At 44.2% G+C, this 12495-nt stretch overlaps 1 protein-coding gene across 7 annotated transcripts in view; it reads right to left on the bottom strand.

Annotated features, from left to right (window-relative positions):
- MAPK10 (mitogen-activated protein kinase 10) overlaps positions 1-12495 on the bottom strand; it is a 385550-nt gene that overhangs the window by 20820 nt on the left and 352235 nt on the right. For 6 of the 7 annotated variants that reach the window (XM_068233492.1, XM_068233489.1, XM_068233488.1 and 3 more), the window contains 4 exons: positions 11436-11560; positions 8518-8595; positions 7182-7245; positions 2719-2796 (listed from right to left, as the gene is read on the bottom strand). In XM_068233492.1, coding sequence (XP_068089593.1) covers positions 2719-2796; positions 7182-7245; positions 8518-8595; positions 11436-11560 — 345 coding nt within the window. The remainder of the gene's footprint in view (positions 1-2718; positions 2797-7181; positions 7246-8517; positions 8596-11435; positions 11561-12495) is intronic. The other variant, XM_068233491.1, reaches the window with a different exon arrangement.

Here is a 12495-nt window from a genome sequence, read left to right as displayed (position 1 = left end):
ATTGATTACAAAAAATAACAAACTGGCAAAGCTTCACCTTAGTAAGCAATCATTGAGGTTTTGTTCACTTTAGAGGCCTTTTTAGAAAAATGTAAGTGTGTTTTTTTTAAAAAACGCAGAGAAAGCGGTTACACCATGATGTGCTATGGTGTAGTTCAGACTAAAGCGTTCCGAGCGCTGTCAGTTTTCAAAAGCGGTGCTTGAGCCATCTAGGAGTTTTTGCTATAATGGGAGGTATAGGAAAAATGCAAAACGCTCACAAAACCGCTTTGTGGAGCAATTGCGTTTGCATTTTTAAGAATAAACACATTGTATTTATTCTTTTCCGGATCAAAGAGTTCACTTCCTGACTTTCGTAAAATATTTTAAAATGTGACTGATCAATGGCAAGACATACTTATATCATTTATTTTACACCCTTTTTTAGGAGACTGGCATGTCAGCCTCAATATGTGCATGTTTTAACGTGTGGCTATCAGGGGCGTAGCTACAATTCAATGGGCCCCATAGCAAATTTTGTAGTTGGGCCCCCCCCATAACCAACCCCCCCTTCTTCCCCAGTATTTTACATACTGGAGGATGCAGAGATCAGCAAACACTGCAGCTAGTTTACTATCAGTACAGGCACAGAGTAACAGCTTATACTGTACATACTGGAGGTATGAGAGCTCAGCAAGCACTGCAGCTAGTTTACTGTCATTACAGGCACAGAGTAACAGCTTATCCTGTACATACAGGAGGCAGCAGAGATCAGCACACACTACAGCTATAGGCACAGAGCAACATCTTATACTGTACATACTGGAGGCAGCAGAGATCAGCACACACTGCAGCTAGTTTACTATCAGTACAGGCTCAGAGTAACCGCTTATACTGTACATACTGGAGGTAGCAAAGATCAGCACACACTGCGGCTAGTATAGTATCAGTACAGGCACAGAGTAACAGCTTGTACTGTACATACTGGAGGTAGCAGAGATCAGCACACACTGCAGCTAGTTTACTATCAGTACAGGTACAGAGTAACAGCTTATACTGGAGGCAGCAGATATCAGCACACACTGCAGCTGGTTTACTATTAGTATAGGCACAGAGTAACAGCGAATGCAATTAGATTGGTAGCAGTTTCCCACAAAAGGCAATCAGCTTGTTCCCTCGTGCCACCTCTTGCCCCCTGTGTCTCCTCTGTTCCCCCTGTGCCCCTCTGTTCCCCCATGCCACCTCTTGTCCCCCTGTGTCCCATAAGCACTCCTTGTGCCACCTCTTGTCTCTGTGTCCCCTGTTCCTCCTCATGTGCCACCTCTTGTCCTCTATGTTCCACCTGTGCCACTTCTTGTACTTCTGTGCCACCTGATGTGCTCCTCTGGTTCCCCTGTGCCACTCTTGTCCCCTGTGTCCCCTATGTTCCCCCTGTGCCACCTCTTGTGCTCCTGTGTTCCCCTTGTGCTGCCTTTTGTCACTCTGTGTCATCTATGTTCCCCCTGTGCCACCTCCTCCCCCTGTGCCACCTCTTCACCCGTGTACACTATGTCCCCCCTGTGCCACCTCTTGTCCCAGTGTGTCCCCCCTTTGCCACCTCTTGTCCCTCTGTGCCACCTCTTGTGCTCTTCTGTTCCCCCTGTGCCACCTCTTGTCACTGTGTCCTATGTTCCCCGTGCCACCTAATCTCCCTGTGTGTCCCGTGTGACATCTTGTCCCCTGTGCCTCCTCCTGTGCCACATCTTGTCCCAGTGTGTAGCCTATGTCCCCATGTCACTTCTTGTCCCTCTGTGCCACCTCTTGTGCGCTTCTGTTCCTCCTGTGTCCTCTTTTCCCGTGTACCCTCTTTTCCCCTTGTGCCACCTCTTGCCCCCGTGTCACCTCTTGTCCCCCTGTTCCATCTCTTGTGTCCCCTCAGTTAACTGTTCCGCCACCTGTGCCACCTTGTCCCCTTCCCTGTGATCCGCCTCTGTTGCACCCTTTCTGGAATACTCACGGTGCATCGATCCAGCGTGGAATCTCACAGATCTCCTGTAGGCTGCTCAGCTCCAGGCACTAGTTACTTCCATCTGCGCTGATGACATGAAAGACGCAGACCGGAAGTTACCATGGTGACGGGACACAAAGCAGGAGAGCTTAGCGTCCCATCACCATGGTTACTTCCGGCCTGCGTCTCATGTCATCAGCGCAGGTGGCAGTAACTAGTGCCTGGAGCTGAGCAGCCTACAGGAGATCTGTGAGGTTCCACGCTGGATCGATCAGAAAAATGCCACGGAAAATCAGCAGCTGGGGGGGGGGCTGCGGGCAGGAGGCAGCAAGTTACCTGGTGCGGGCCGCTCTTGCCTTAGGATCGCCACTGACCACGTGGCTCAAGCCAGGGGCTCCTCCAGGCTCCAGCACTTCAGCAGGCAGCCTCTTCCAATCCGGCCAGGACGCCACTCCTCCTTCCTCCCTGGCCGGAACTACAAAGTAATTGCCGGGTCTGGCAACCGGCAAGGGAGGTATTCAGCCGCCAAAATAATCCCCCCTCACCTGCTATTTGCGGGGACTGGGGGGTGAGAGGAGGGATGTAAGGAGGGGGGCCCGGCGCCCAGCTTCATTATAAATATATAAAAGTAAAAAAAAAACATCCTCTCAGCTGCGGGCCCCCTGTGGCCTAGGGCTGGGGGCGGGCCCCGTAGCATTGCTATGGTGGCTATGGCCATTGCTACGCCACTGGTGGCTATTTACAAAGAGTACCTGAAGGAGAAGGCTGTCCTTTTACTACACCATTCTTAGTCTTTTCTTCAAAGTTCATAACTTCCTTGTAGATGAGCTCTGCAAAGAAAATAGAAAATAAATGTAACAATCCAGTTTCACTTTCCAGGTAAATAATGATTGAAGGCAGAGAGGGATATGGAGGCTGCCATAGTTATTCCTTTTTAACCAATACTAGTTACCTGGCAGTCCTGCTGATCCTCTGCCTCTAATACGTTTATGGTGTGTACACACTTGAAAGATTAAAGAAAGATCTTAGACCAATTTTACCCCCTTCCATGTAGTATAAGAGCCATACTCTACACAGTCTATTCTATTGAGCTGAACTCCCCATCAGATAGAAATCTTTGCAAGATGCTGCACACAAACATGCTGCACACACTCAAAAGATCAGTATCTGCAAAAGATCCGTTCCTGCAAAATGCATTCATAGTCTATGATATCTGCAGATCCTCATACACACCTTGTTTAACAGACACCTTGTTTAACAGACAGAGCAGCTGTATTTGTACTGACATTGGATTGCACACAGGTGCACTCTATTTAGTCATTAGCACTCATCGGGCCATGTCTATGGGCAACTGACTGCACTCAGGCCAAAGGGGGCTGAATAATTACGCACACCCCACTTTGCAGTTATTGATTTGTAAAAAAAATGTTTGGAATCATGTATGATTTTCGCTCCACTCCTCACGTGTACACCACTTTGTTTTGGTCTTTCACGTGGAATTCCAATAAAATTAATACATGTGTGTGGCAGTAATATGACAAAATGTGGAAAACTTCAAGGCTGAATACTTTTGCAAACCACTGTATATATATATATATATATATATATATATATATATATATATATATATATATATATATATATATATATATATATAGATAGATAGATAGATAGAGTATATACTGTATATATATATATATATATATATATATATATATATATACACATATATATATTTGTTTTCTGCCTGCAATTATGCATAGGTACAGTAAGGTATTGAACAGAATATTGAGTATAGGATAATGTATACTGGAAACAAGGATGGCCTGCACAGGAATCCTAAAGCCTTCTATCCTATATGTTGCAAGGCTTTTATCAGTGTTGTAAGAGGAATCTTCACCTGCAATTGATCAGTGCAGAGGATTAACAGTTGTGTCACTATTTCACTATCATAACTACCTGTGATCACAAGGCACTACTTTTATCTAGAAGAACATTTTGGAAAGGGGGGGGGGGGGGGTTTAGGCTAATTTCCGGGCAAAAATGGCACAGGGTGAAGCAGATAATCTTGCTAATTAGGTTATTTAATGTTTTATAAATGTCCTAAAACGTTAAATACCTTAGCAATAAGATGTAATTACCGGCATCTGTGATACAGTACCTGGTCCAGGCGATCCCGTCTACTCTCCACTTCCTGTTTAGTTTGAAAGAGTCCTGCAGCCAACCAATCACCATGCGGGGACTGAAGCCACATGGTGATTGGCTGGCTCCAGGGCTCATTTAAACTAACAAGTGAAGAGGAAAAGCGATTGTCCAGGAGCAGGTAATGTATCATTTAACCCCTGCCGCCTGTCACACTGAACCCTCCGTTCACCGCAGTAGAAACTTTCTGGTGCACCAATAGGTACGGTAAATGTAATTTACTGTAACTTACCATTCTGAAGTGGCGCAAGAATGTTGCACTTCAAAACAGTAAATTACGTTTACTGTGCTTTTTTTTTCCAGCTTCACTATCGGACCTCTATGCTTGTGTAAAACAATGTCCAAAAACAAGCACACAACTCTCAGTTCTCAGTAAAGCCTCCTGCTAGGGCCAGGGCCGGATTTACCATTAGGCACTATAGGCACGTGCCTATAGGCGCCTTAGGGGGCAAAGGCGGCACCTGAAAGCCCCCCTGCATGATCAGATAGCGATGACTAACCTGGCCCGCCCGCCCCATACTGCCTGTAGCGCAATGCCAGGTATCCCGAGCAATTGACAGAATCTCCGGCTGCTGCTGTGACTCACACAGGACGTCAGGACGCAGCGCTTCAGTTGCGTGCAGGCTCTAGTAGTCATGGGGGGGGCATGCACTGTCTTGGCTTTGTTTATTTTCTTATTCTGGCTGCCGGGAACTATTAGAGGGAGCTACCACCATAAAGTCTGTGGAAGGGGGGGGGGGGGGCTGAGAGCGGAGCTAGGCTGAATACTAGAAGCTCCGTTTATGCCCGTCCTTTTTAACATTGTGCAGGGCTGGAGAGTGAAGTGACAGGCAAGGGGCTGCTTCAGGGAGTGCTGTGACAAATGGCCTCAGGTCTCAGAATAGCTGCACAGCGTATGGGCTACAGCTCTGCTCCCCCCTCCCGTGTCTTCTATTGGTGCAGTCTCTTTCCGGGTCTTTTGAACATTACTGTGCCGTCCATGGACCATGCCATTCCTGCTCCACTTACATCACAGGACCAGCGTGCAGTTACACAAACTACTTGGATTGCAGCCAGCTACCTGTGACAGAGTAAGTGACTGATCCCTAATGCAGAGGCTTGGGTCCTATGAACCTCCCCCTCCTTTTCCTAGCATAGGCTACAATACTCCCCCCTTGCCTCCTTCTGAACTGTGTCCCCTGCACAGGCAATCCTGTCATGCTGCCCAGTGTTTCCATAGTGTGACAGGCAGCTCTGTCCAGCTGTCACCTGACCTGATCATTGCTGCTCTGATCAGGTCAGGTGACAGCTGGTCAGTGCTGAGGTGTCCCCCTAGGAAACACTGCTGTAAGCCAGGTACTAGGTGTCAAATGGGGAGGGGGACCACTTGAAAGAATAAAGGGAAGCTTAATAGGATTTCCTCAGCAGGGGACACTTCAGATGTGGGGAGTATTGTAGTCTCTCAGCCAGAGAAATGGTGAGATCAGTGAGGGTTAAAACTTTTAACTGTAAAAGAAAAAAAAAAGGCTTCTACCAGCCCCCTGCAGCTGCCCAGTACCTGGGTTGTCACTAAGTGTCCCTCCAGTTCCCCCAAAGACCCTCTTGCGGCCATGTGCAGAACGCAAAGACCCCCTTGCGTTCGGCACATGTGTAGTTAAGATTTTTTTCGAAATGCGCATGCGCAGAGCATGTGACACAGGGTCTCTGCGGGGCAACGGAGGATCGCTTTGCGATAGCATGGGCTCAGGGCGGCTGCAGGGGGCTGGTAGAAGCCCTAGGTCATTTAAAGTTTTTTTTTTTTTTTTTTTTTTTTAATTCAGTTACAGTTCACTTTGAAGAGAACCCGAGGCAGAATTTTAAAATCTTAATAGCCCCCAGAGGCATGCTCTGTGCACAATGATATGCCTCTGTGCCCTATCGCCACTGCTAGTCCCCCCGGCTCTGCTGTTCCCCCTGAAAATATTCCCAGGCTAGAGACAAACTGCTTGTCACTAGTCGTTGTGTTTACCTGAGGTTTGTCAATCAGCCTCCTCTGCATTGCCACCTCCATTACAGGCTCACCTTGCAGCTCCCCGCCTTGGCTAGTTTCCTCCAATCAGAAGCCAAGCCGCGACCCAGGAAGTACTTCTGATTGGAGGAAGCTGTTTGACAAGCTTTAGGTAAACAAAACGGCTAGTGACAAGCAGATTGTCGCTAGCCCGGCGATATTTTCAGTGGGGACAGCAGAGCCATGGGGGGGCTGGCGGCGGCTATAGAAGGACACAGAGGCATGTCATTGTGCACAGAGCATGCCTCTGGGTCCTGTTAAGATTTAAAAATTGCGCCTTGGATTCTCTTTAAGGACTGATGAGGCTCCTATTATAACTGTCACCTGTAAGGATCAAGCTCAATCCTTAGCAGAGCCCAGTCAAGGGGCATGGCTTGTGGGTGTGGCCTGTGCTGATGGGCGGGGCTTAGGGCGCCAGAACGTCCGTGCCTATAGGCTCCTGAGCTGTAAATCCGGCCCTGGCTAGGGCCCTTTCACACAGACAGAAAGAAGGCAATCATGTTTCCTGTGTGCTTGCTCTTTGTTTTTCTCTGTGAGTCCTATTCGATGGACTAAACATCATCATACCAAAACTACAGCATGCAGGACGTGTAGCCGATCACAGAGAATCGGCTAAAGCCAGTGAAAACGCTGCATTGCAGTTTACATTACAGCACTGGCATCCTTGTGACTGGCAAACTGCATGCATGTCAATGAGTGAATCAACACATGTAATGTGAAGGGGACTAAACCTATGTTGTCAGTTGCAAGAGAATTAAAGTGGATGCGTACATCTGTTCACATTTGTTCCCCAGACAGCAGTCAGATGGTTTATGCTACACTTCTCATTTATACTATAGTTTAAAGTTGTCATCATTTATCGAGGGCACTTCCACCAGTGTTTTTTCAATATTTGTGGAAATCTACTTGTGTTTGGCAGCCTGTAGTATGGTAGAGGCTATAAAATAGTTTGTAACTAGGCATAGCACCATTACAATATTACTATACCTTTCCACTCTTCGATTGTATGTTCCCTTTCATCCAGCTGCTTGTCGTAGATTTGAGGAGGAGGCTGCATAATATAAAGCAAACAGAGACAATATATATATTTTTTCTGTTTTTTTCTGTTATAGCAATAGAAATGTATAGCAATAGAAACATTGAAAGCAGGCAATATTTTCTCCCTGAAAGGTGTTGTTTATTTAACAGATATAGTGTGTAATGATAACCCATTTACACTTGTGTTTTTTCTGAACCATTCGGAGAAATCTCTTTCAGACTCCTATGCATTTTAAACAGTACTGCTTTTCCCAATCAAGGGAATAACAATAGCCCTACGACCCCTGTCATCACCGGGTGGGGGGAGGGTGGGGGATAAGGGGGCTTCCTTCTGTCAGAAAATGCAGAGTTAAATGCAGAGCAGTGGCAGTGGAGCATTGTAAAGTACCTGCTTCCAGTGGCAGGACAGGTCTTTCTCACTCCTCTTCTGTGTAGCTGTATGCCTGGCAGCCAATCACCATATGGCTAAGGAGCCAAATAGTGATTGGCTGCACAACGCAGAGCTACACTGATGAGCGGAGTTTAGAAGACCTGTCCCGCTGTTGGAAGCAGGTACTGTAACACTCCACCGACGCTGCTCTGCATTTCACTCTGCATTTGCTGACGGTAGTGGGCTGCTCCCGAGGAAGGGGGGCTGGAAGATGGGGGCTGGGGGCCCAGCTGGCAGATCTTTGCTGGCAGGTCTGGTAAGCTGTAGTTATGCCCCTGTTCCCAATTCATGATTACAGCTTGAATCCACCTGAATGTACCCCCATGATGGTCTACTTGTCACTGCATTTAAACCTCATTTGAAATGAACAAATATCTTTGGCATGTGGCTGCAAAGTGTTACACCAGCCAAAACATTTTAGGATATTTTTTTGCAATAGAACATGGAAAGGTTAGAATGTATGTTGAGTAGTATCGCCATGGTCCCTATTCAATTAACTTTTCTGAGATTGCTCACGGGAGATGTTTTCACATCTTAACAACAAAAAACATTTAAGCCACCAGCAAGGAAGTAAATAATTTGTACTTTTTACCTTTTTAGTTGCTGAAAAGTTGTTTTATAGTTAAGTAGAAAAATAATCTCCTGGGAGAAAACTCAAAAGAAAAGTTAATTGCATAGAGCCCATGTCTCTATTGAGGAGATTTCCCATGATGTCCTGTTTTAAATGACCCTGTGAACTGGAAATAATGTAAAAGAGGGGCTTAGACAGAAACAAACCCTCCAAGATTATTCAGATATTTATTAATCCTTTTGCATACCAACTTAAAAAAAATTGTTTTATTATTTCTTGCATACCATTGGAAAGATTTCACTTTGTTTCTTGTTTTCAATTTTCAGGTCACTGGAACAGGAAGTGACGGTAAATCTCCCCAGCTGTAACCCAGAAAGCAATAAAAATCTGTCAAACCCATTGGCCTTTAGGCAAAATTGAAACAACAACAACAAAAAAAGGAAAAAACTGGGTGGTATTACATGTATCACATGTTGAGGTCCACCAGGCTAAATCTGATCTGAATAAACTTTATAGTAGGGGCTCCATTACACAGTGCATAGATTTTCATAAGGTGCCATTAAACTTACATTAAAATTGCTTTGTACATGTGGACGGGTTACTGGAAAGTATGTCTGTAGTAACGTACATACGGTAATCTTTATGAAAACTGTAAACCTCTTAAAACAAAAGGGGTTACTTAAAGAAAATTTGATTTTGGATCACATTTTTTTCAAGACATAACAGCATATCACTGGATGATGAATATAACTGAGATTCTGAAAAAAATCCAGTATATAATTCCACAAAGCTGATATGTCATCCATAAATGATTGTATCTTTGTGAAGGAAATTATGCATGGGTCAACATGAGGCTCACAAAAAGCTTTCATTTTCTTTCCAAATTATTATGATTTTTTTAGTATGTATTTATTCTGTATGTGAAACAATACTGACATCTTGCAATGGGTGCATTTTACCATGTAGGCAAAGTGCACTTTCACATACAAAATTGAGTTGAGTACAACAAAAATACAGTTTAGATTGTATCTTCCTCAGCACCATGGAGAGCAACTGTCTGGCTCCACAATAATTGTCCTGTCTTGTGAGACAAGTGGGAACAAAGAACTTCAATCCAAAAAAAGGACTGAACTGCATTACAAAGTATTCACAGTGTGTTCAACTTCCTATACAAGATTATAATATTTATCTCTGCATATAATATAAAGGAAAAAGAAGCATTCATTTGTTTGGACTTTTACATTTCAGGTTTGTAAGGAGAGGGCAGTCCCTTTTTTGTGGCTTTGCAGTGCTGGTTCTATTGTAACAATATACATATTTGTGTTAATAATAATAATTCTAACATTTGTATGGCGCTTTTCTCCAGTTGTACTCAAATTGCTGCTCACCCATCCACCCAAGTTACCCACAGTTGTCTTAACTACACTATGCTCTTCTGCACCACCGAAAAATATGGTAATTTATTAGTAAAAGTAGTTAAAAGGCCCGCCCATTAGGCCTCGGCCACGAGACCCCCTCCCCAACACGCGCATGGTCGCTTTCCCCTGTGTGCGCACAGCTACTCTCCCCGCGTGCAAACACACAAATGAACATGCACATGCGCGTCCCCCTTTGCCCATTCTGCTCTGCTCTCTGAAGTCCATCTGCATGCTGCGCATGCGTGCCTGGCACAATGCATGGACACAGGAAGAAGCAGCGAAAGGTTGTTTATTATAGTATGTAGGATAGTAATACCAATTAAATGTACAGTATGTGTACCTAGCTGGGGTGTAACTAGAAATCAGTTGTGTATCAACTCCTCACTTAATAAATCTTTGGATGAAGCTCCCTCTCCTCAAAGAAAACAATTTGGCTCCGACTGCAGTACAAACAGCCATATGAGGAATAATAAAATTAACACTGTATCAACTGTCTTGCACACTAACCACTAATCTTAGGTCATAATTAAACAAGGAGATCCACCAGACAACAATTAGGTAGCATATCCTCCCAAATAACATAATTAGGCAGTGTGTACGCCCAAACAACATAATTAGGGAGCTAGTTGTTCCAAATACCATAATTAGTCAGAGTGTCTTCTCAAACAACATAATTAGGTAACATGTATCCCCAAACAACATATTTAGACAACATGTCCAACAATATAATAAAAATTAAATTACATGTTTCCCCAAACAACATAACTAGGGAGAGAGACCCCCAGGAAACATAATAAGGCAGAGTGCTCCTCTATAACATAAGTGGGCACAATGCTCCCTTAAAGAAAACCTCTAACGAAAAAAACCTCCCCTGGGGGGTACTCACCTCGGGTGAGGGAAGCCTATTGAGGCTTCCCCCTTCCTCCTCGGTCCCACGGTGGGGCAATAAAGCTCCCTGAACAGAAATATTTACCTTCCCGACTCCAGCGTAGGCGCAGTATCAGCTCTCTGTTCGGAGATAGGCGGAAATAGCCCATCGCTGTCGGGCCACTCTACTGTGCAGGCGCAAGTGTCCTGCGCCTGTGCAGTAAAGTGGACCCAACAGAGATAGGCTATTTTGCCTATCTCCGTGCGGAGAGCCGCAACAGCGCCCCGCTGGAGCCAGGAAAGGTAAATAAATCTGCGCTTATCAATGCTTGTCAGGCTTGCCAAGGGAGGATTCCGGGACACTTCTGGGGAGCCAGCGCTGGATTGCTTGCAGCTACAGGGGAGGGGGAAGCCTCATTGGGAACCTGAGGCTTCCCCCTCCCGAGGTGAGTACACCCCAGGGGAACTTTAAAAAAATAGGATGTATGTACCCCTACAAAACAATTAAGTGGTATGTACCCTCTCAAATAACAAAGTAAGTAGATGCCTCCATACATAATTAATGTACTTATAATAATAAGTATTTAGGGCATGGACCCTAAATATTTTGACCAACAGTTGTCACTGTTGGCACAATTTCTCACTTTGCTGAAAAAGCCCAGTATTAGGTTTTTTGATTATTTACTGTTTTAAGTGCCACAGTCATTGGTACAGTGTGTGGAAGGAAATCTCCCAAAATGCAGACCACAATAAAAAAAACCTGACAGCACTGCTACTTCTTCCCTGCCAAATCTAAAATGAAGTTTTGGCTGCAGTTCACTTTAATAAAGATAAAAAAAAATATCAGTCTAGATTAAAAAAAAAAAAATCTGTATAAAAGTATAAAAAAAGTACTATTGAAATGCAAAATGTCTTACCGCCTCCACCTCTGCAGGGTCATACCATACATTTATGTAGGGGTGTTGTAGTGCCTCGTCCACCGATATTCTCTTGGCTGGGTCAATGACAAGCATCTTTGATAAGAGGTCTCTTGCTTGGCTGGCTGAATAAGTAAAAGTTGTATATCTTGTATTAGTTCAATATATTTACTGCAGGAATCTTAAAACAATTACTTTCGCTAACAAGAAAGCCTATGCAAATTTAGCTTTTCACTATATTTATAAATTGACAAAAAAAACTCCTTCACTTTTAAATTGGATTACTGTCCTTTTCTTTGTTAGTCCAATTTTCACCATATTTATACACTGACTAAAAGGATTTTTAATGACTTTACTATGTCCCAAAATAAATCACTATATGATAAATTGTAAATGCCTTCTGATATCATTCCATGGAGATCTCTAACCGCCTGGAAAGGAGCTGCAGTCAGTACTTACAAGTAACGGAGAGTGCCTGTGAGGGGAGGAGGCCACTGCACTACAGCAAATAGGAACTCTACCTCATAAGATATGCAGTGCAGGGATGTAAAAGCATTAGATATGATATTTTTGATTTAACAATTTATTTTAATCTTAAAGTACTGGAATTAGCAGGGAAGTGAACTGAAACTTTGCAGAGGACCAATCAGATTTGGAACCCAATTATTATATGTCAATTAATTAATCATTAGCATATGAATCTGATTAGCCATTTGCAAAGCACCAGTACTCTCCCTGCTAGTCCAGACAGAGTATAGTCTGCGGGTCACACAAACTAAACAATTATTTGCAGGGAGCTCACCCCTTTACATTGAGGAGCAGAGCACCACCACAATCCTTGTAAGGTCCATATATGCTTAGACACATATGAAGCAGGCTCAACCAATTTGCATTACAATAAGTCTTCCTTTATATGAATAATTACATCGTGACAGATAGGGATATAATGTTTCAGGATAAAACTCTATGTTAAATATCCTAACCTCACTCCATGCCAGTCCCAGTTCTCATGGATCAAACTGTGAGTGTTTAGTAAAACAGTGGTGTAGCTAAGAAGCTG

Source organism: Hyperolius riggenbachi, chromosome 1 (assembly GCF_040937935.1).
Source record: "Hyperolius riggenbachi isolate aHypRig1 chromosome 1, aHypRig1.pri, whole genome shotgun sequence".
Lineage (NCBI taxonomy): Eukaryota > Metazoa > Chordata > Amphibia > Anura > Hyperoliidae > Hyperolius > Hyperolius riggenbachi.
This window is presented reverse-complemented; position numbering and strand designations above follow the sequence as displayed.